This window comes from Symphalangus syndactylus, chromosome 12, assembly GCF_028878055.3.
Source record: "Symphalangus syndactylus isolate Jambi chromosome 12, NHGRI_mSymSyn1-v2.1_pri, whole genome shotgun sequence".
NCBI classification, from domain to species: domain Eukaryota; kingdom Metazoa; phylum Chordata; class Mammalia; order Primates; family Hylobatidae; genus Symphalangus; species Symphalangus syndactylus.
Window position 1 is genome coordinate 122,771,931 of NC_072441.2, and position 17,437 is coordinate 122,789,367.

Genomic DNA, 17,437 nt, shown 5'->3' on the forward strand with positions numbered 1-17,437 from the left:
GGTGGCAGGCACCTGTAATCCTAGCTACTCGGGAGGCTGAGGCAAGAGATTTGCTTGAACCCAGGAGGTGAAGGTGGCAGTAAGCCAAGATTGCGCCACTGCACTTCAGCCTGGGCAACAAAGTGAGATTCTGTCTCCGAAGAAAAGAACCCATCTCTGTAGTATATTTGCAAATTTTCCACAAATCTAAAATTATTCTAAAATAAAAAGTTTATTTTAAAAAAGGTCTCCATTTTGTGGTCCAGCTGGTGCATACAATAAGATTTTTAGAAGAAAGGGATGAATGAAGAGTTAGAAAAGGTTTCAAGCCCTGCTTCTCAAACCTGAATTCAAAGATTCTAGCAATTTCCCACTTCCTGGGTTAAACCAAATTGCTAGTCCCCTCGGGTCCCTAACAGCTAACACCTGATGACAGCATCCTCTCTTTCTCAGTATGTTGGAATGAGCTGGGTGACATTTCCTGATCCTGTCAATTTGACAAAAATGCAAAGGTGTTCAGTTCAGAGCCTCGGATGCCTAAGACTGAGGCAGTAAGGGGGGAAAAAAGGAAGGCATGGGCGGAGCTTCTGCCAAGAGGGGAGGAATGGGCCCTCCAGACGGCTGGCCACTGAACATACATCCCCAAAGGCCCTGTTCTGCCACTGCTGACAGTGTCAGCTGCGACACATGGCCACAGTCTCCAGCCCCCACATCACTTTAGGTTACCTTATTTTTCTGGGCCTCAGCAAGCAGGCTCCCTGGAAACAGCTCCCCGGGCCACTCCTGTCCAGAGTTAGAAGCAGGACTGTCTTTACAAGGGTTCCTACTGTTAGATCTGCAGCAAAATGACAGGAGCAGTGAGCGGGGTCCTGGGCAAGCCAGCAAGGCTGAGGCACTCTCCGCCGGAAGCTGACCTGCTCCAAAGCGCGGGCAGGTGCCATGTCAGTCTGGGTGCCACAGGAGAAAGCATTTTCCTCCCACTCGCCACCTCAATCTACTAATCCCAGAAAAACAGGAGTGCCTGAGTTCCACAGCTCAGTGGCTGGAAGTGGCCTCAGGCCCTGATGAGAAGGGTTGGTCTCTACAGCCTGACACTCTGGAATGACTTACATTGGAGTGTTTATGTTGGTGAATTCCAGAGCTGCAAGCACCAGGACAGACGATTGGGCAAAACTCTCTTCCCTGTCTTGTCTTACCACAGGGAGATGGCTCATTCCCAGGGCTCAGGCGTAGGCTGAGGAGAAGCACCCCAGCGCCAGGTAAGTTCTCATGACCTAATCATGAGAACTTTTGCTAGGCCATATCTGTTCTAAGGCCAACACAGAATTAAAGTCCTCTTTTAGGACAGACCTCAAGGAATCTCACAGGACTCAGACTCGCCCAGCTTTGGGAACAGACTCTCAGTGATAAGAATCTCCCTTCCCAGGGTCCATATTAACAGCTGGCCAGGCCCATCCTGGGATACTCCCATATCCCTGTGGCTACAACAAAGGTACACGGGCTTCTGGAGGTGAGACACCAGCATCAGACACCAGAAGATTTGCCCGACATAGTCTGAGTTTGACAACATCATGTCAAACTGGCCTCTCTCCTTTCACACTTACTGGAAGTGGGTCTCACTATTTGTTCCAAACGGACTGTGCTGGTTTTCATAATGATGTTCATCAAGGTACTTTTGCTCTCGGTAATCTTCATGCCAGATATAAGGACTCCTTTGCCTTGGCACTGCACCCTCAGAGAAAACAAAATCAAGACAGGTCACTTCCTGTTTCTGAAAGTTCTTAGAAAGATATTAGTGAGCTGTGAGGAGTTCCTGGAGCACAGTAAATCTAAAAACATATTTTCCAAATTGAAAAAATAGATAGGTGAGAGCTAATAATGCAAGTCCATAGGACGCCGTTCAGTCCCCTCTGAACTAACTAGCATGGATCTATACAACCGCACAACGATGGGGATTGGTGTGTGCATGTGTGTGTGTGTGTGTGTGTGTGTGTTCACTGTTGAAACAGATTTATCTTTGCTAGCAGTTCAGATGCTGCCATTAAGACACACCCTATACCTATTAGCATACAGTAGAACACTCCTTTGGGTGCATATCGGCTGTCCTCAGGGTGAAGTGATACACTCCTACTATAGCCCAGCAGATGTCCTTAAGAACTGACTTCACTGTTACTTGGTCAAAGACTATAATCTTGGCTATAAGGCAAAGTAGGAGAAAAAATGTGGCTGAAGTGCAAACTACCCATAGTGCTAGTAACAGTACCATCATCTATGCATACAAAGGAAAACAACTCCTTTATATCCTTCTCAGGACATCTAGGAGGAGTGTTCCTGCTGTGGTCTCGTCTGGCCAAGAAAGGATGCCCAAGGTGAGGGTCTGAACATGGCTCCTTTGGTCTCTCCCCTGCCTCTCAGACCAGCTGCCCCATCCCCAAATCCCAGAGGCTTCTTAGAGACTTTTCCATACCTCTTTCTTCCTGCAGCCACTGTGGGTGTCCGTGATAGTAATAACTTCCATAAGCATACTCCTCCCTCATTGTGGGAGACTGATAGGTCTGATATGAATTCTCAAAACCTGGCCTAAAATATCACAAAGAAGACTGGTCAGTTGAGGGCAAGGGTAGTAAAGACAGAAACCAATGGAAGACTTGACAAACTAAACAGGTTCAGAGGACAGAGTTGTGACCGCAGCCTAGAATCTGCTTGAAAGCCATGGTTAATTCTAGATCCTGTAAACAGAATCAGAGCAGGAGTCAGGCTTTTGTTGCACAACAAGAGAAGAATTTTTATAGGAAAATTTTTTTTTACTTAAAACTCTTTTTCTAAAAACCTCTTTTTTATTTAAAACTTTTACTTTATAGTAAAACTCTCACTCCCCAAATACATACATATTATCTTAGAAAACTCTGTCCTGATATTATCTGAGAAAACCACTTCCTGAGATGACTGTGTTAAGTCTCCAATACACCACTGTAATTTCCATGCTTATTCCAGATGGAATTGAGATTAAAAAGTCAAACGACTATCGATTAAAAAGTCAAACTGGACGATCTTAAGTCTGATTATTTTTATTGCCTCTGTCCTTAACATGCCTCTCTTTGAGAATTCAACAATCCAAAAAGATTGGGGAGAGGAACATCATAATATTAATGTTTTTATCAATAGTAATTCTTTTTTTTTTTTTTTTTTGAGACAGAGTCTCACTCTGTCACCCAGGCTGGAGTGCAGTGGCGTGATCTTGGCTCACCTTAACCTCCATCTCCCGGGTTCAAGTGATTCTCCCGTCTCACCTACCCAAGTAGCTGGGATTAAAGGCATGCACCACCACGCCCAGCTAATTTTTTTTGTTTTGTTTCGTATTTTTAGTAGAGGCAGGGTTTCATCATGTTGGCCAGGCTGGTCTCGAACTCCCAACCTCAGATGATCCACCCACCTTGGCCTCCCAAAGTCCTGGGATTACAGGCGTGATCCCAGGAGCCTGGCCCAATTAGTAATTCTTTAGTATTTCTTAGGGATAAATTTCTTTATAATAATTGTCATAATTTCAACCCTGAATCTGTAAGCAGGTAAATATCACCCCAACTGGAAAAGCTGAAGTAGAACATAGATGGCTTCCAACATTCCATGAAATATTAAGTCCAGTGCTTACAGACCAGGGAAGCAAGAATTCCAGATTCTCCAACCTGGATAGAATGACCTCACTGCAACCTCTTCCTTCCAAATTTGGAGCCTGCAGGTTTCTATCTGCTTTCCCTAAGGCCGATTTTTTTAAGTTCCCATTCATTCAATACAGATTATTGGTATGCCTGTTCCATTCCGGGTACTGTCGTAGGCACTAGGACTCTTCTTGGTGCTGGTAGTGTCATGCTAATCCCAAGGCAGAGTGGTCCAATGACAATGAGGAACTCCTCATAGGGATCTCCAAGAAAAGCTTTTCCATAGTCTATATATATGAACTTTTGCAATCCCAGAGCAAGAGGGTTCCATCTGCTGTCTTGAATTTCACCACTTTTTCTACCCTCTACACTGCCCCCTCAAGCCCCCATACCCAATGGCATTTGTGATGGCTTCTTTAAGAAGCTCCACTAGGGGATAAACAGGAGAGAAATACTATCTTCAGTCATCAAAAACAAATTTAGGAGAGGACAGGATTTAGCTAAAGCCACGTAGTAAGGTAGAGAAGGAGAAAGAAAAAAGGGGGAGAAAAATAAAAGGAAAAGGAAGAAGGAAAAGAACAACCTATTCATACGCATTTAGGAGAGTTGCATTCATTCCAAGCCCTAAAGCCATACCTTGAATACAACTGATTGGGATAACCACCTTCGTAATAGTCAACTCCAGACACAGGCTGATGCCAGTCCCCAGGCCTGGATGTGTAATAGAGCTGTTGATGGTCTGCCCTGGGCTCCTGCTGTGGCCGGGGGCTCCCGCGGTTGTCTTGCCATTGGTGAAATCTCTCTCCACTGTGCTGAGAGTGAGGGACAGGCCAAAGATGTCCATCTCTCCAAAACCCTCGGTCTGGATCCTTTGAGGGTGCTGTGGCCTTCCCTCGTGTCTGGGGCAGCCTCTGGGGAGCCCAAAGTTCCATCCTTGACTCTCTGAATTTGTCTTGGGTTTTGAGTAAGTTGTGTAGTTATTTTATCTTCCTGCAGACAAAAGAAAAAGGAAAAAATCATCATTTGAAGCATATACCCAAACATAGTGGTTGATTAGGTTTCGTGAAAAGAGCAGCTATGGCCCTCGAAATCTATCTAAAACAAACCATATGGTCACGGATACAGAGAAATCTGAAAAAAAATCTCAGATACATGAAGCAAATAACAGACTAGACAATTATATTGATATTGCTTAAAAAATTAAAAAGTACATTTGGAACAATGACAGATGGGGGAGGCATGGGAGACAGATAACAGTAATAGGTACAGCTAAAAATGCTATCAAGGAATCCCAGTTGATGTTTCTTCACATATTTCCCCAGCAAGTGTTTATTTAACACTTACAGTGGAGGCCCTGTGGTATCATAAACAGAGTGGGTCTTGCAGCGAGCTAGATCAGAGTTCAAATCCTAACTCTGCCACTTAACTAGCTAGTTCATTTTTTCAAGCCTCAATTTCCTTACCCATGAAATGGAGACTATAATGAATACCTTGCAAGGTTATTGACAGAGTTAAAGATAACCTATGCAAAGTGCCTAACATGTTATTAACATGTTAAAATGCTCAATAAATAGTAGTGTTATCAAGGACAAAGATTAGGTTAGTATGAGTGGCTGAAGATTTTTATTAAACAAAAAGAAATTTAGACTGACCTTTTCAAGAAGCACCTTTTTCTGAATCCTTACATTAACCCCCTCAAAGAACTAGAACCTATATAATATGGTCATACCTGCTCCTCCTCCAGAGGAGCCAACAAGAGGCAAATTTGGGATTGTTTTCATAAGAAAATAGAAGGCCATGTCTCAGGATTCTTCCTGGCTGGAGATTTTAAATCCTAAAAATCTCCCTAGCATCAAACTAATTTTCCCCCATGTATTCCTGAAAAAAGGAAATTGCTCCAAGGACTGATTACCTTCCAGGTTCCTCTGCCCATAGCACGGGGTGGCGGGGGACAGGGGTTGCACCCACAAAAGGAAAGCACATCTCAGATCTTACTCTTGCTCAGGGATTCCTTGTGTCAGGAGCATCCACAGGCTAGGTCGGCCTCGATTTTTTTTCTTCCTTAGGAACTGCTTTAGGTTGCAAGATTCTGATCAAATCAGTTAACTTGTTTCCACTACTGAAGGTCCCAGCCTCATATAAAAATTCATATCAGAACAAAAGGTCAAAAGGGTGGGTGCTGAAATCTAGACGTCACTCTGCTCAAACACCAGGGAGCTGAGGTCGACAGCTATGAGCCAAGAGCTATGAGACAGCAGAACACACAAGAAGAGCAAGGTGCAGAGGGGGCCTCCCACCTCAAGGTCACTCACAACTCAGGGGAATCTGTGACTTCCTTCCCATGTCATCTCACTCCCTTGAAAATGCCAGGTGCAATGACAGCCTTTGCCAGCAAATCCCAGGAAAGGCCAAATGTCCCAGACACAGGGAAGGGCACATGAGCCTTTTCTGAAGGCTGGTGGAACTCAAAACCATTTGGACCAAGTAAGCGGAATGAGAAGAAACCTGCTTTCTCCTTGTCCCCAGATAGTCTCACCAGGCAGCCCTTCCCCAACTGCAAAGCTGAAACACCCAATCTTTCCACTGAAATCACATCATTTTGCTGCCAAGAGACATGAATTCCAGCAAATCAGTCCTCAGATTAAGGACACCAAATAAATAACACCTTCGATTCTCAAAATGAAGGAATTACATCTATGATGACAAATCAGACTCACACATTCACATAAATGACCTTCCCTAGCCCCAGTAAAGGCAATCTTGCCTTTCCTAATCTGACGGCACAGCATGTCCAGCTCAAAGAAGGGAAAGAAGGGAGCGAGTGTTCCCACACACCTGCTCCGATGGCTTCCCACCTTCCTTCAGCGCTGCTCCAGGGACCTGGCCCAAGAGTGCCTCCTCTCCTCTTGGAGAATGTCAAAGTCCAGGTGCCACATCTACCAAGACTCCCCAGGCCCTCAGATCTACAACATGTCAGTTACCTTTGCAACTGCCCAGCCTCCATGGAGCTGATTCATTAGGGCAAAGTACAGCCCAGATACCGCAGCCCGGGACCCGCCTGACTTGACGAATTTGCTCAGAACTCTGTCAGAGACTGGCGCTTCTGTTTGCCTGAGCATGGGCTGAGCCAGGTTCACTCACATGAGAAATCATCCAAATTCCCACAGCAATCACGGAAGAGAGACATCAGGAAGAGGAAGCCCAGAAGCCCCAAGGCAGCCTGGTCTGGCGAGAAAAGCACCACCTTTGGGGTGTTAACTCGGGGCTCTACCACTAGCTGGTTCTGTTACTTAACATCTCTGAGTTTCAGTTTCTTTTTCTTTAAAATGGGAATGGCAATGCTTAGCTTATGAGGGTCATTACGAGGATGAAATGTTGGCAAAGCAGCACATGATATATAGGTAAGTATGCCCTGCAGATCAATGTTATCTTTTCCTTTCCAAAGAGACAAGTTAATTCCACTGGTTGAGGCACATGGGGAAGGGGACACGCTCACTGGTGGGAGTAAACACCTGGTTTGCCCAGTGTAGGTTTTTCTCATGTATATTTATCTCCATTGGGCTCTGGTTATGTAATAAATTCTGTCATCTAGCTGGAAGGCAGATTTATATCCCCAATATTGAACTGAAGGCACTAAAACGCTTTCCATTATAACAAGAAAGTCGTTTCTCGCACTTGAAATATACATTTATTCTGCATTATTAAGGTAAACGCAGAAAAGCACATGACTACTTCTGAATTAATATTTTAAAATTCTGAATTTGCTCTTTTAAAAAATCCCAAACGGTTTATTCTTTCTCTCAACAAATGCTTACTGTGTTCCTATTAAAGGCCAGGATTTGACACATATAAATATAAAAGACACAAATTAGTCTCCCATGTCTGTCCTTACTAGTCCAGGGAAAACCACCCCTCTTGGGTCTCATGGTAGTATAGGGTCACGTGTCTAAGCTACAAGATTTTCTCTCAGCCCCTCAGCTGACTCTAGAACCCAGCAACTGAGCGTAGAATTCTCTGACTGTAGCTAATGGTTTCTTTTCTTTTCTTTTTTTTTTTTTTTCCAAGACAGAGTCTTTCTCTGTCACCCAGAGATGGAGTGCAATGGTACAATCTCAGCTCACTGCAACCTCCACCTCCTGGGTTCAAGCAATTCTCCTGCCTCAGCTTCCCGAGTAGCTGGGATTACAGGTGCGTGCCACCACCCCTGGCTAATTTTTGTATTTTTAGTAAAGATGGGGTTTCATCATGTTGGCCAGGCTGGTCTCAAACTCCTGAACTTGTGATCCACCCGCCTGAGCCTCCTAAAGTGCTGGGATTACAGGCGTGAGCCACCATGCCCAGCCGCTAATGGTTTCTTACCTCACTCGGGCTGTGAAGTCTGACTCTCTAATGGCTGCACTGTTGTTTTTAATCCTTCTGGGAAGAGGAACTAGAGAAGGACACACACATTAACAGCAGGAATCAGAACGTGGGTGATGATTACACTGACTTGATATCAAATTATATGTTCTGATATATCACGATAACATTCATAAAAGTTCTTGATGTCACTCTTTTGGCATATAATGTGACATTGGTCTTGCCCTATAACACCAGCTGCATTATGGGAATGTTAACTTTGAAAAGGACCTTAGAGGTTATTTCAGCAACTATGCTTTTTTGATGATAAAACCAAGATCCAAACAAGTGAAATGATTTACCCAAGATCACAGAGTTACCTAGAAGTTCAGTGAAAATTACACTGGTGTCCTCTAGCTGCCTTGCACAAGGTTAATAAGAGCTGATTATTAAGTATTCAGGAATTGTGTGAGCCGGTTGTTAAACCATGGAAAACTTGAAATCCACCATGGTGGGAGTATTTACACCACGGAAATCGGCAAATGCTACAAAGCAAGGTTGTTGGTGGGTTGTTGGTTTATTTCAGAGAACCTGTTTAGCAGCATACTGATTTTAACCCCAGACTCTTACTTCCTGATTCAGCATTCTTGCAATTATACAATTGTCATTCTGTTACTAGCCTTCATTGTACAACCCTGGCTTAAACATCTAGTCAAATTATTCTAAATGCTTATTTGTGACATCCCAAAGTATCTCTAATTATCTCTAGAGTTATTATGAAACTCTTCAAACATTCACCAACCAAAATTAATTCTAATTAGCTTTAATTATTCTATATAGACATATGGCATACAACAGTTATATGGGTCACAAAATTAAATAGATTGTGGTGGGATCTCACCACTCCAAAGGGTTTAGGATTTATCATTTCCTACCTTCCCAGCCCCACATAACTACAATTACTAAGTCTTTCAACCTGGCAGCTCAATTCTTCCTGATTTCTAAACCAAATTGACCCAGCTTGACGATACATTAGGAGCTCAATCCCCACCAGGAGGTGGACCAGAATGAGTCTTGCCACCCCAAGTCCTGGCTGCAGTGTTCTTGGATAATCCAGTAGGCTCCCTCATGCCCAAATGGCTACAGTCTTCACATTATCCTGCCCCAAGTGCTCTGTCCTCATACCTGATTCCTCCTCTGCATCCCAAATATGCACCAGGATTGGAGTCCTAGAAGTTTACTAATTTATGTGAATTTCCTTTCCCAGTCTCCATCCTCCTTTCCAAATGCCAGACACCACTGTCTAGGGTCTAGCTTCAAACAAGAGTAACTGCCTGCTGTGAAATGAATGTTTGTTTCCTCCCAAAATTCATATGTTGAAATCCTAACTCCTAATGTGATGGTATTAGGAGGTGGGCCTCCGAGAGGTAATTAGGTCATGAGAGTGGAGCCCTTGTCAATGGAATTAGTTCCCTTATAAAAAGACACAAGAGGGTTTGCTTCTTCTCTCTCTCTCTCTGCTGTCTGGTATGTAAGAATACAACCAAAAGATGTCCATCTGCAAACCAAGAAGTGGCCCTCACCAGACACCAGATCTGCTGGAATCTTGATCTTGGACTTCCCAGACTCCAGAAGGGTGAGAAATAAATTTCTGTTGTTTAAGCCCTAGTCTATGGTTTTCTGTTACAGTAACCCAAACTGACTAAGACACTACCCTAGTTTGACACCTGTCTAGCAAAAGTATTATCACTGTTAATGATGCTGCTAATGTTTAGCCACCGGATTAGTGCTGATGTATGTGAACACCCACCTAGATCTAGGTCAGGTTTGCCACGAATCCTTGAGCACTGTGATTTAATGACTGGTTACTCTTGCAAAGGGCAGCTCAGCATTTAAGACATCCCCCAGGCTTCATCCTATTCCTTTACTGAAAGTAAAAATTTAGAAAACAAGCTGAGAAGATCTACATCAATGTGTTATCAGTAGTTATCCACTGGGTAATGGAATGACGGATGATTTTATTTTCTTCCTCTTGCTTATCCATATTTTCTAACTTTTCTACAATAAATGTGTATTATTTTAAAAGGCAAAATTAACTGACATTATTTTTAATCAATAGTGTTAGTTCAACCACCAAATGTGTTATTGTCACATCAGTTACTAATTAGGCATTCAAGCTGCTAAAATGGGACAGTGCTCAAAACTTCCAAGATTGATTAACTGTGCTCAGTCTGCTTTTCTTGATAGAGGTTGAGTCATTTGTACACTGAACAAGCGTTTATTGAACACCTACTATATGTCCATCATTATCACATGCACTGGGGATACAAAGATAAATAACATGCAATACCTGCCCCAAAGAAGCTCTCAATTCAGTAGAGCAGTAGACATTGAATCATAATACAATGAGTCACAGTACAATGCAATAGTAATACAATGCATTCATCATTCTAATGGATATATCACTGATATTTCTAATGGAAGAAGCATAGCGGAAAGCAGGAGACTAGAAATGGTAGGTGTGCTGTTCAAGGCTACTCCATAAATCAAGCAGGACAAATGAATGCCTGAATGAGAGCAGCTGTGGAGAGACTGGAGGAGAAGGGACATATAGAATATATATATACATATATATGTTTATAAAATATAATCAACATGCATTGGTGGTCTGTTGGCTGTAGAAGATGAGGGAGAAGGAGAAGTCAAGGATGATCCAAGTTTTCAGGCTGTGGAGATGAGATCATGCTACCTTTTTTTTTTTATTTTGGCTAATAATCTTAGAAGAGGAGCCAGTTTGGTGGGGAATATGATGTGTTCAGTTTTGCACATGCTGACTGTGAGGGGCCTGTGGGACACAGAGGTGAGTATGGTCAATAAGTAGTTGGCTGTAATGAGCTCAAGAGAAAGGATGGAGGAAAGATGTGGTGGTTGAAGCCACAGACACAGATAGGATCATTGAAGAAAAGCTTAGAAGACAAGTCTGAGGCAGGAGCTCTGAGGTGGACATAGAAGAACTGGACACAGAAAGCGGAGCCTATGAAAGATAACATGGAGGTGCCAGAAAGATGGGCAGATAACCAGAAGAGGATGGTGTCCCAGAAGCCAGAGGTGATGGCTTCAAAAGCAGGACAGTGGTCAACAATGCCAAACCTAGGAGGAATATTGAGAAAGACAACAAGTAAAAATGTGTTCTCTGGATCACTGGATTTGACAATTTAGAGGTTTGATGATCTTAACAGGAACAATTTCAGTAGAGCCATGGTCAAGGGAGCGAGGGATTAGACATAGAAATCACTTCTACAGCACATGGAAATTAAGGAAGAGGAGGCGGCAAGTAAAATTACTCTTTCCAGAACCCTAGATGTGAAGAAAAGGGTTGGGGCTCCCATGAGGCACTCAGATTTGAAGAATTGGTTTAGGGTGGACTAGACAAGAGAGGGTTTCTGCTGATTCATATGAAGAGACTGGAAATACACAATTACTGAAGAAACAAATCTCAGAGAAAATGGGTCACATGGGATCCAGAGCACAGGAACAAAAGTTAAACCTAGCCGAGGAAGGGCACCTGTTCCTCTAAGACAGGGAAAAAGAGGTGAAGATGAGCATAGGTGGAGATAAGTTTGAACATAAGGGGACAGAAACCAAGAATTCCCTGTGGAGTAGAATGCCAAGTTCTACTGGCCATCTCTAGGGTGAGAATTTGGTAAGAGACTTGAGAAACATTATGACGGTTTGGAATGGCCAGTGTGGAATATAGGAGTGGGCTTTAACTAAGAACGTGTGCTCAGAATAACAAGTGGGCTGGAAATGCACCTGTTATTGACCACCTAAGCTGACTTCAAGCTCCATGGGGATGTCAGCCTTCTGTGCTTTGTTCCGTGCGATATTCGCAGTGCCTTGCACAGTGCCTGGCATATGACAAGAGCTCGATAAAATTTTATTTATAAATGAATGGACACCTTAAATGTATACCAGCAACAGCTTATACTGTATGACTGTACCCAATAGTTTTCATAGCCTGAGTATAGAATTAAATATTGAAAGAGAGTTTCCAGAGAAAGTAAAAGAGAAGGCTGAGGCAGTGAGTTTAGGGGACTGACCTAAGTGTGGATAAAGGGCTGCTGTGTGGGATATAAATGAGACACAAACAGACACAAATTATCTGCAGACTTTATTAAAATGAAGTCCCTAGCTAATCTTAAGAGACCCACTCCAACAAGACAGTGAAAGAAAAACATTACATTGCAATAATTTTTTTAAAATTCTTAACCAAAGTGGGAATGATGGGATAATGGCCACACATGTATTTCCAGCAACATCTGATGCATTGTGGCTCTTTTTAGTCAGCAAGCATCTCATATTTCTGACTCCAAGAATGAATCAGATGGTGACGGTTTAGTGCAGAGCAGCCTCTTGACTCCAACTAAGCTACCCCCTGGAAACAGTCTTGGGATATGGAGCTCATGGCCTCAGCCAGTGTTGGCCACCAAGACTTCAGCCCCTTGCTTCAGATGAGCTGGGTGGCAGACAAGATGCAGAGCATCCTGGGCTGCTCAGCTGTTCTAGTTATTAGGAGGGAGTATGCCAAGAAAAGATGATGCCTGTGCCAGAGACAATTAGCCTGGCACAGGTGCCATAAGCTACCAGTGCCAGTCCTGGGATTGTTACTCTTACCACAACCTTAGGAGTGAAGGTTTAGGCACCATGCAGGCTTCCTACAGGACCAAGGCACCCTGTGGTTGCACCCACAAAGGACTCCTTCAAATGCCACCTACGTGGCTGCCTGCAAAGCTGCCCGCTCTGCATCCACCTCTGCTGCCAAGAGCTGGAGAGGCAGTCTATCATTCAAGAAGAATGACTCTATGCTTCCTTATTAGCCCTAGGTTGGCAGAGGTGGCCCAACCTCCTTCTCTCTTCACCCCTCCCATTTGATTGATGCCCCCTGAATCAAGAACAGTGGGCGGCAGATGGATGCTGCTGTGACTTCTGACCCCATGTCAAGCTCCAGCAGGCAGAGGTGACTCATAAACCCACTAAATGAAGTAGGACTGGAATATTCTTGGAATGTTCTCTCAGCTGCAGGCCAATAGGCGGTAAATTCCCCAAAGGAGCAAGACAACTTGGTGGTCCTGGAATAAAGCTGTCCAGGTGTGAATCCCAGGCCTACTATGCTGGTTGTATGAACTTGGGCAAATTACTCTGCATCTCCTTTTCTTCATCTGTAAAACAGGGATAATAATAGAACCTCCTACCTCACAGAGTTATTATAAGGGTCAAATTAGATCAAAACCCTACAAAGTGTTTGGCAAATCACAAAATGCACAATAAATGTTAACAGTTATTATTTCCCTGGAAATACCATAAATTGCTTAGGAAGTATTCTGCACAAGTCATCAGTAAGGGATTAACTGATTATTCATCACTGCTGTGAAATCTACAATTCCTCCTTGACACTTAATCCAATGCCCCCATTGAGCCATGAGATCAAGAAGAAATAGAGAAAATGTGTCATATAACAACACAGGAAAAAAATAATGGGCTAAGGTGAAAACAACAAAATTAGAAAATTTAAGAAAATGCAGCCCAGTGCTTCTCACACTGGAGTACTTGTTGTTTCAGGAACAATGCAGGATGCCACAGATACTCATCAATTTTCTTTTCTAAACAATTTTAATAGCATCTTAATTTAAAACAAATACAAATGTTTTTGAATGAAATTCAAATTTGCCTTAATTTTTAAGATGAAGCATGATACTTCAAGGAAATTTTACATGTGCAATGGGACAGATACACATACACACACATTCACACACACATACCCTGTACCCCCAGAAGTCACTCCCTGCCATTTGTTGGAAAATTTTGAGAGATGAACTCTAAACAGAAGGAGACATTCAGACACACAGAGCCAATGAGCTGGAAAGGATCTGTGGAAAGTCTCCATCCCTGCAGGTGAAGCAGTGTCTAAGCCAGACAGACTCAAGCCAAGGCCCTCATGCACACACGGCTCTTTCATTTATAGTCATAGAACTTCAACTACTCTCTATTGCTGGATAAAAAATATCATATTATATAAGACACCAGAAAGTACCCAGGGGGTTAGTGACACTCTCAGTTTACCTGAGATGGGTAGTATTTGTCCTTCAAGGAAAGTAGGTCTCCAGCTCCATATAGAAACACACCCCAGTATTTTAGAGTCCAGATGTTTCTTCCTGATGCATGACACACACAGTCACATAGGTGACTCGGACTCTCATTGCAGCTGTCTGAATAGGGTAGACAGCCCCCATACCACTCAGCAGTCTGCTCCTCTCTGGGTACAGAGCCGTGATCTTATTTATATCTCCTTAAAAACTGTTCTTTCCTTCATCATTTTGGGAAGTAGCAAAGGCCCAAAGGAAAGAAAATAGAAAATGAAACTGGATTTGGTTTTAACTACACCATTTGCTAGCCATGTGCCTTTGGAAAAATCGCCTAATCTCTATGAGCCCATCTTTTAAATGAAATTTTTAAATGAGATTTTAAAAATGAAATCTCATTTAAAAGGACTGTGATGTGGATGAAATGATACATGGAAAAACACCATAGAAAGTGCCTATTTATTACAGGAGTGGGTTTTCAATAAATCTTTGCTCTTCTCTCTTTCAGGTTCCTTACATTCTGTTAAAGGTGTGAGAAGCTAAACTATATACGAAGCTCATGACTTTGGTACATTATGGGAACTGAGAGCTCAGGCTTTGCAGTCAGAATTGGATTTGGGTTCCAATGCCTCTACTGATTAGCTGTGAGCCTTCAGACAAGTTATTTAACCTCCCAGGCTAAGTGTCCCCATTTGCTAAATGAGTGTATAATAATGAATATCTTCACGAGGTTGTTGTAGAATAAATGAGATAATGTACTGTGCGTGGTCTGTAGGAGATGCACAATAAGTATTTGATAAATAAATTAATGCATGATCTAGGAAAAGCACTCAGCACAGTCTCTGCACCTTGGTAAGTGTCCAACAAATGGTTTTTGTCAATGTTGTTTAAAAGAGCATAGCACTATTTCTAGCTGGGCGTGATGGCTCATGCCTGTAATCCCAGGAATTTGGGAGGCTGAGGCAGGAGGATTGCTGAGGCCAGAAGCTCAAGAAACCCTGGTCAACATAGTAAGACCCTGTCTCTACAGAAAAGAAAAAATTAGTTGGGCATGGTGGCTCACACCTGTAGTCTTACCTAATTGGGAAGCTTTGGTGGAAGGATCACTTGAGCTCAGGAGTTCAAAGTTGCAGTGAACTATGATCATACCGCACTCCAGCCTGGGTGACAAAGTAAGACCCAGTCTCAAATAGATAAATAAATAAATAAATAGCATAGCATAGCATAGCATAGCAGAAGAGATCATTTCTAGGCTGTTCAGAGTATATGTTCTTATTTAGCTTTTATCATAGCAGTTCATATTTAACTTTTATCTTAGCTATTCTTTATTATTGACATAATCTAATCTGAGGTTATTATTTTTAATTTTTATTCTGCTCTGTCGCTCATCATAATAATCCACTGCAGTCATAGCTTATCTTTTCCAGAGATGCCTATCCTTAGCTCATTATTTCCATTACCCAGTGGCATCAGTAGAATGTCCATTTTAGAGGCAATAAAAGTGATACTTTTACCACATTCACAGAGTGTGTCAGTATCAGTCACTAAGTAGAGGAAAATCAACCACAGGTCTTCTAGTGGAATGCTGTTGCTCAGAAGAGCATATGGCTTAGTAATAGCCATGTAATATAGTAATATATTTAACACAAAAATGCGATTATTTAAAGTCTATTTCATGCGAATACAATAACTATAACCTTCAAAGTTATCAGTCAGTGTAAATAGGTTCATTCAACCTGATGATGATAGATAGATATTAAATCATAAAAATAAGAACTCAAAGATTAATTTCTGACAAATGGGACAAGTTCTCCTTGTATAAAGGTTCATACCATTTTGCAGGTTCTACTGTTCTGCCCACTGTTCCATGTACAGAAATGGCCCACGTGTGGATGCATACATGTGTTTAAATGGCACTCACATCCCTTGCTCTGTCAGTCTGGAATGAGTGACTGCAAATATAGCAAAGCTCCCCAGCAGTGCTGTTCTAATGCTAAATTTAGCATAGCAGGACAATTTCTATAGAAGCCACTTATGATGCCAAAAAAACAAATTCAAATTTCAGGTTCTGAGGACATTGAAGGGCACAAGAAGATGATTTTCTAAGTGTATTAGTCCATTTTCATGCTGCTGATAAAGACATACACAAGCCTGGGCAATTTACAAAAGAAAGAGGTTTATTGGACTTACAGTCCCACATGGCTGAAGAGGCCTCACAATCATGGCAGAAGGCAAGGAGGAGCAAGTCACATCTTATGTGGATGGCAGCAGGCAAAGAGAGAGCTTGTGTAGGGAAACACCTCCTTATAGAACCATCAGATCTCGTGAGACTTACTCACTATCACGAGAAGAGCATGGGAAAGACCTGCCCCCATGATTCAATTACCTTCCACCGGGTCCCTCCCACCACATGTCGGAATTCAAAATGAGATTTGGGTGGGGACACAGCCAAAGCATATCACTAAGCATATGTGTCTGCTGTCATTACAAGGGAGATGGCTAAAGTTCACTAGTTTCTGGGAGCATCCCATAAATGAATTTTGTAGATTCTCTGCATGCAACACTGCTCCTGTGATGTAGTTTCTGTACAAGCTTGCTAGACGTATTCCCTTTTACACTTAGGATGCTATATTCTGTATGCCTCATAACATTATGACACTGTGACACCATGTCCTAGTGCTGATCTAGATGTCATTCATTAAATAAATTATGTCACTAAATGAATCCAGCTGTGGTATAATTTCAACCCTGGGAGAATTTTTTTTAATTATCTCCTTCATTCACCAAATAATATTTTAGACAATATTAATTCATTTATTTATGAAATAATAAATGAAGACTTTCATTTATTCAGTTCCTATGGGAGAAAAGCCTTTTCTCCCATAGGAACTGAATCTCCATAGCTCCTCTAAGAAAGCTGCTAGCCCTGAAACTATATGGAAGGAACCCAAAACAGTTTGTGCTCCTATTTAATAACCAAGAAACAGGTGGGAACCCAGGAGTACTTCATTATTGTGTATTTCTTGAGTATCTACTATGTGGCAATAATCATTTTAGGTGTTAAATTCAGGCCACATTAAGTGGGCAAGGTGAACTTGTTCCTTCTCTTCTTGGAGTTTAGTGCCTAATGGGGACACAGCTTAGGTGACAGGCAATTCCAATGATAAGTGCTGGGAGAGGATGACAATGAGAAGCAGATGTAATGCAAAACAAAGGTATCAACCCTCACCAGAGAAGGTTTCTCTGCTAAAAAAAAAAAAAAAGAATAAAAAAAAAATCTGTCTCAACTGACACCTGAAGGATGAGAGTGCATTATCCTGGAAA

At 42.4% G+C, this 17,437-nt stretch overlaps 1 protein-coding gene across 5 annotated transcripts in view; it reads right to left on the minus strand.

Annotated features, from left to right (window-relative positions):
- The window catches only part of SEC16B (SEC16 homolog B, endoplasmic reticulum export factor), a 111,074-nt gene that overhangs the window by 34,417 nt on the left and 59,220 nt on the right, over positions 1 to 17,437 (minus strand). For 2 of the 5 annotated variants that reach the window (XM_063627434.1, XM_055255692.2), the window contains 4 exons: positions 4,272 to 4,625; positions 2,447 to 2,559; positions 1,584 to 1,704; positions 706 to 814 (listed from right to left, as the gene is read on the minus strand). In XM_063627434.1, the coding sequence (XP_063483504.1) occupies positions 706 to 814; positions 1,584 to 1,704; positions 2,447 to 2,559; positions 4,272 to 4,567 (639 nt within the window). In that variant the 5' untranslated portion in view covers positions 4,568 to 4,625. Of the gene's footprint in view, positions 1 to 705; positions 815 to 1,583; positions 1,705 to 2,446; positions 2,560 to 4,271; positions 4,626 to 6,616; positions 6,934 to 17,437 lie in introns of those variants that run through there. The other 3 variants (XM_063627435.1, XM_063627436.1, XM_063627437.1) reach the window with 3 other exon arrangements.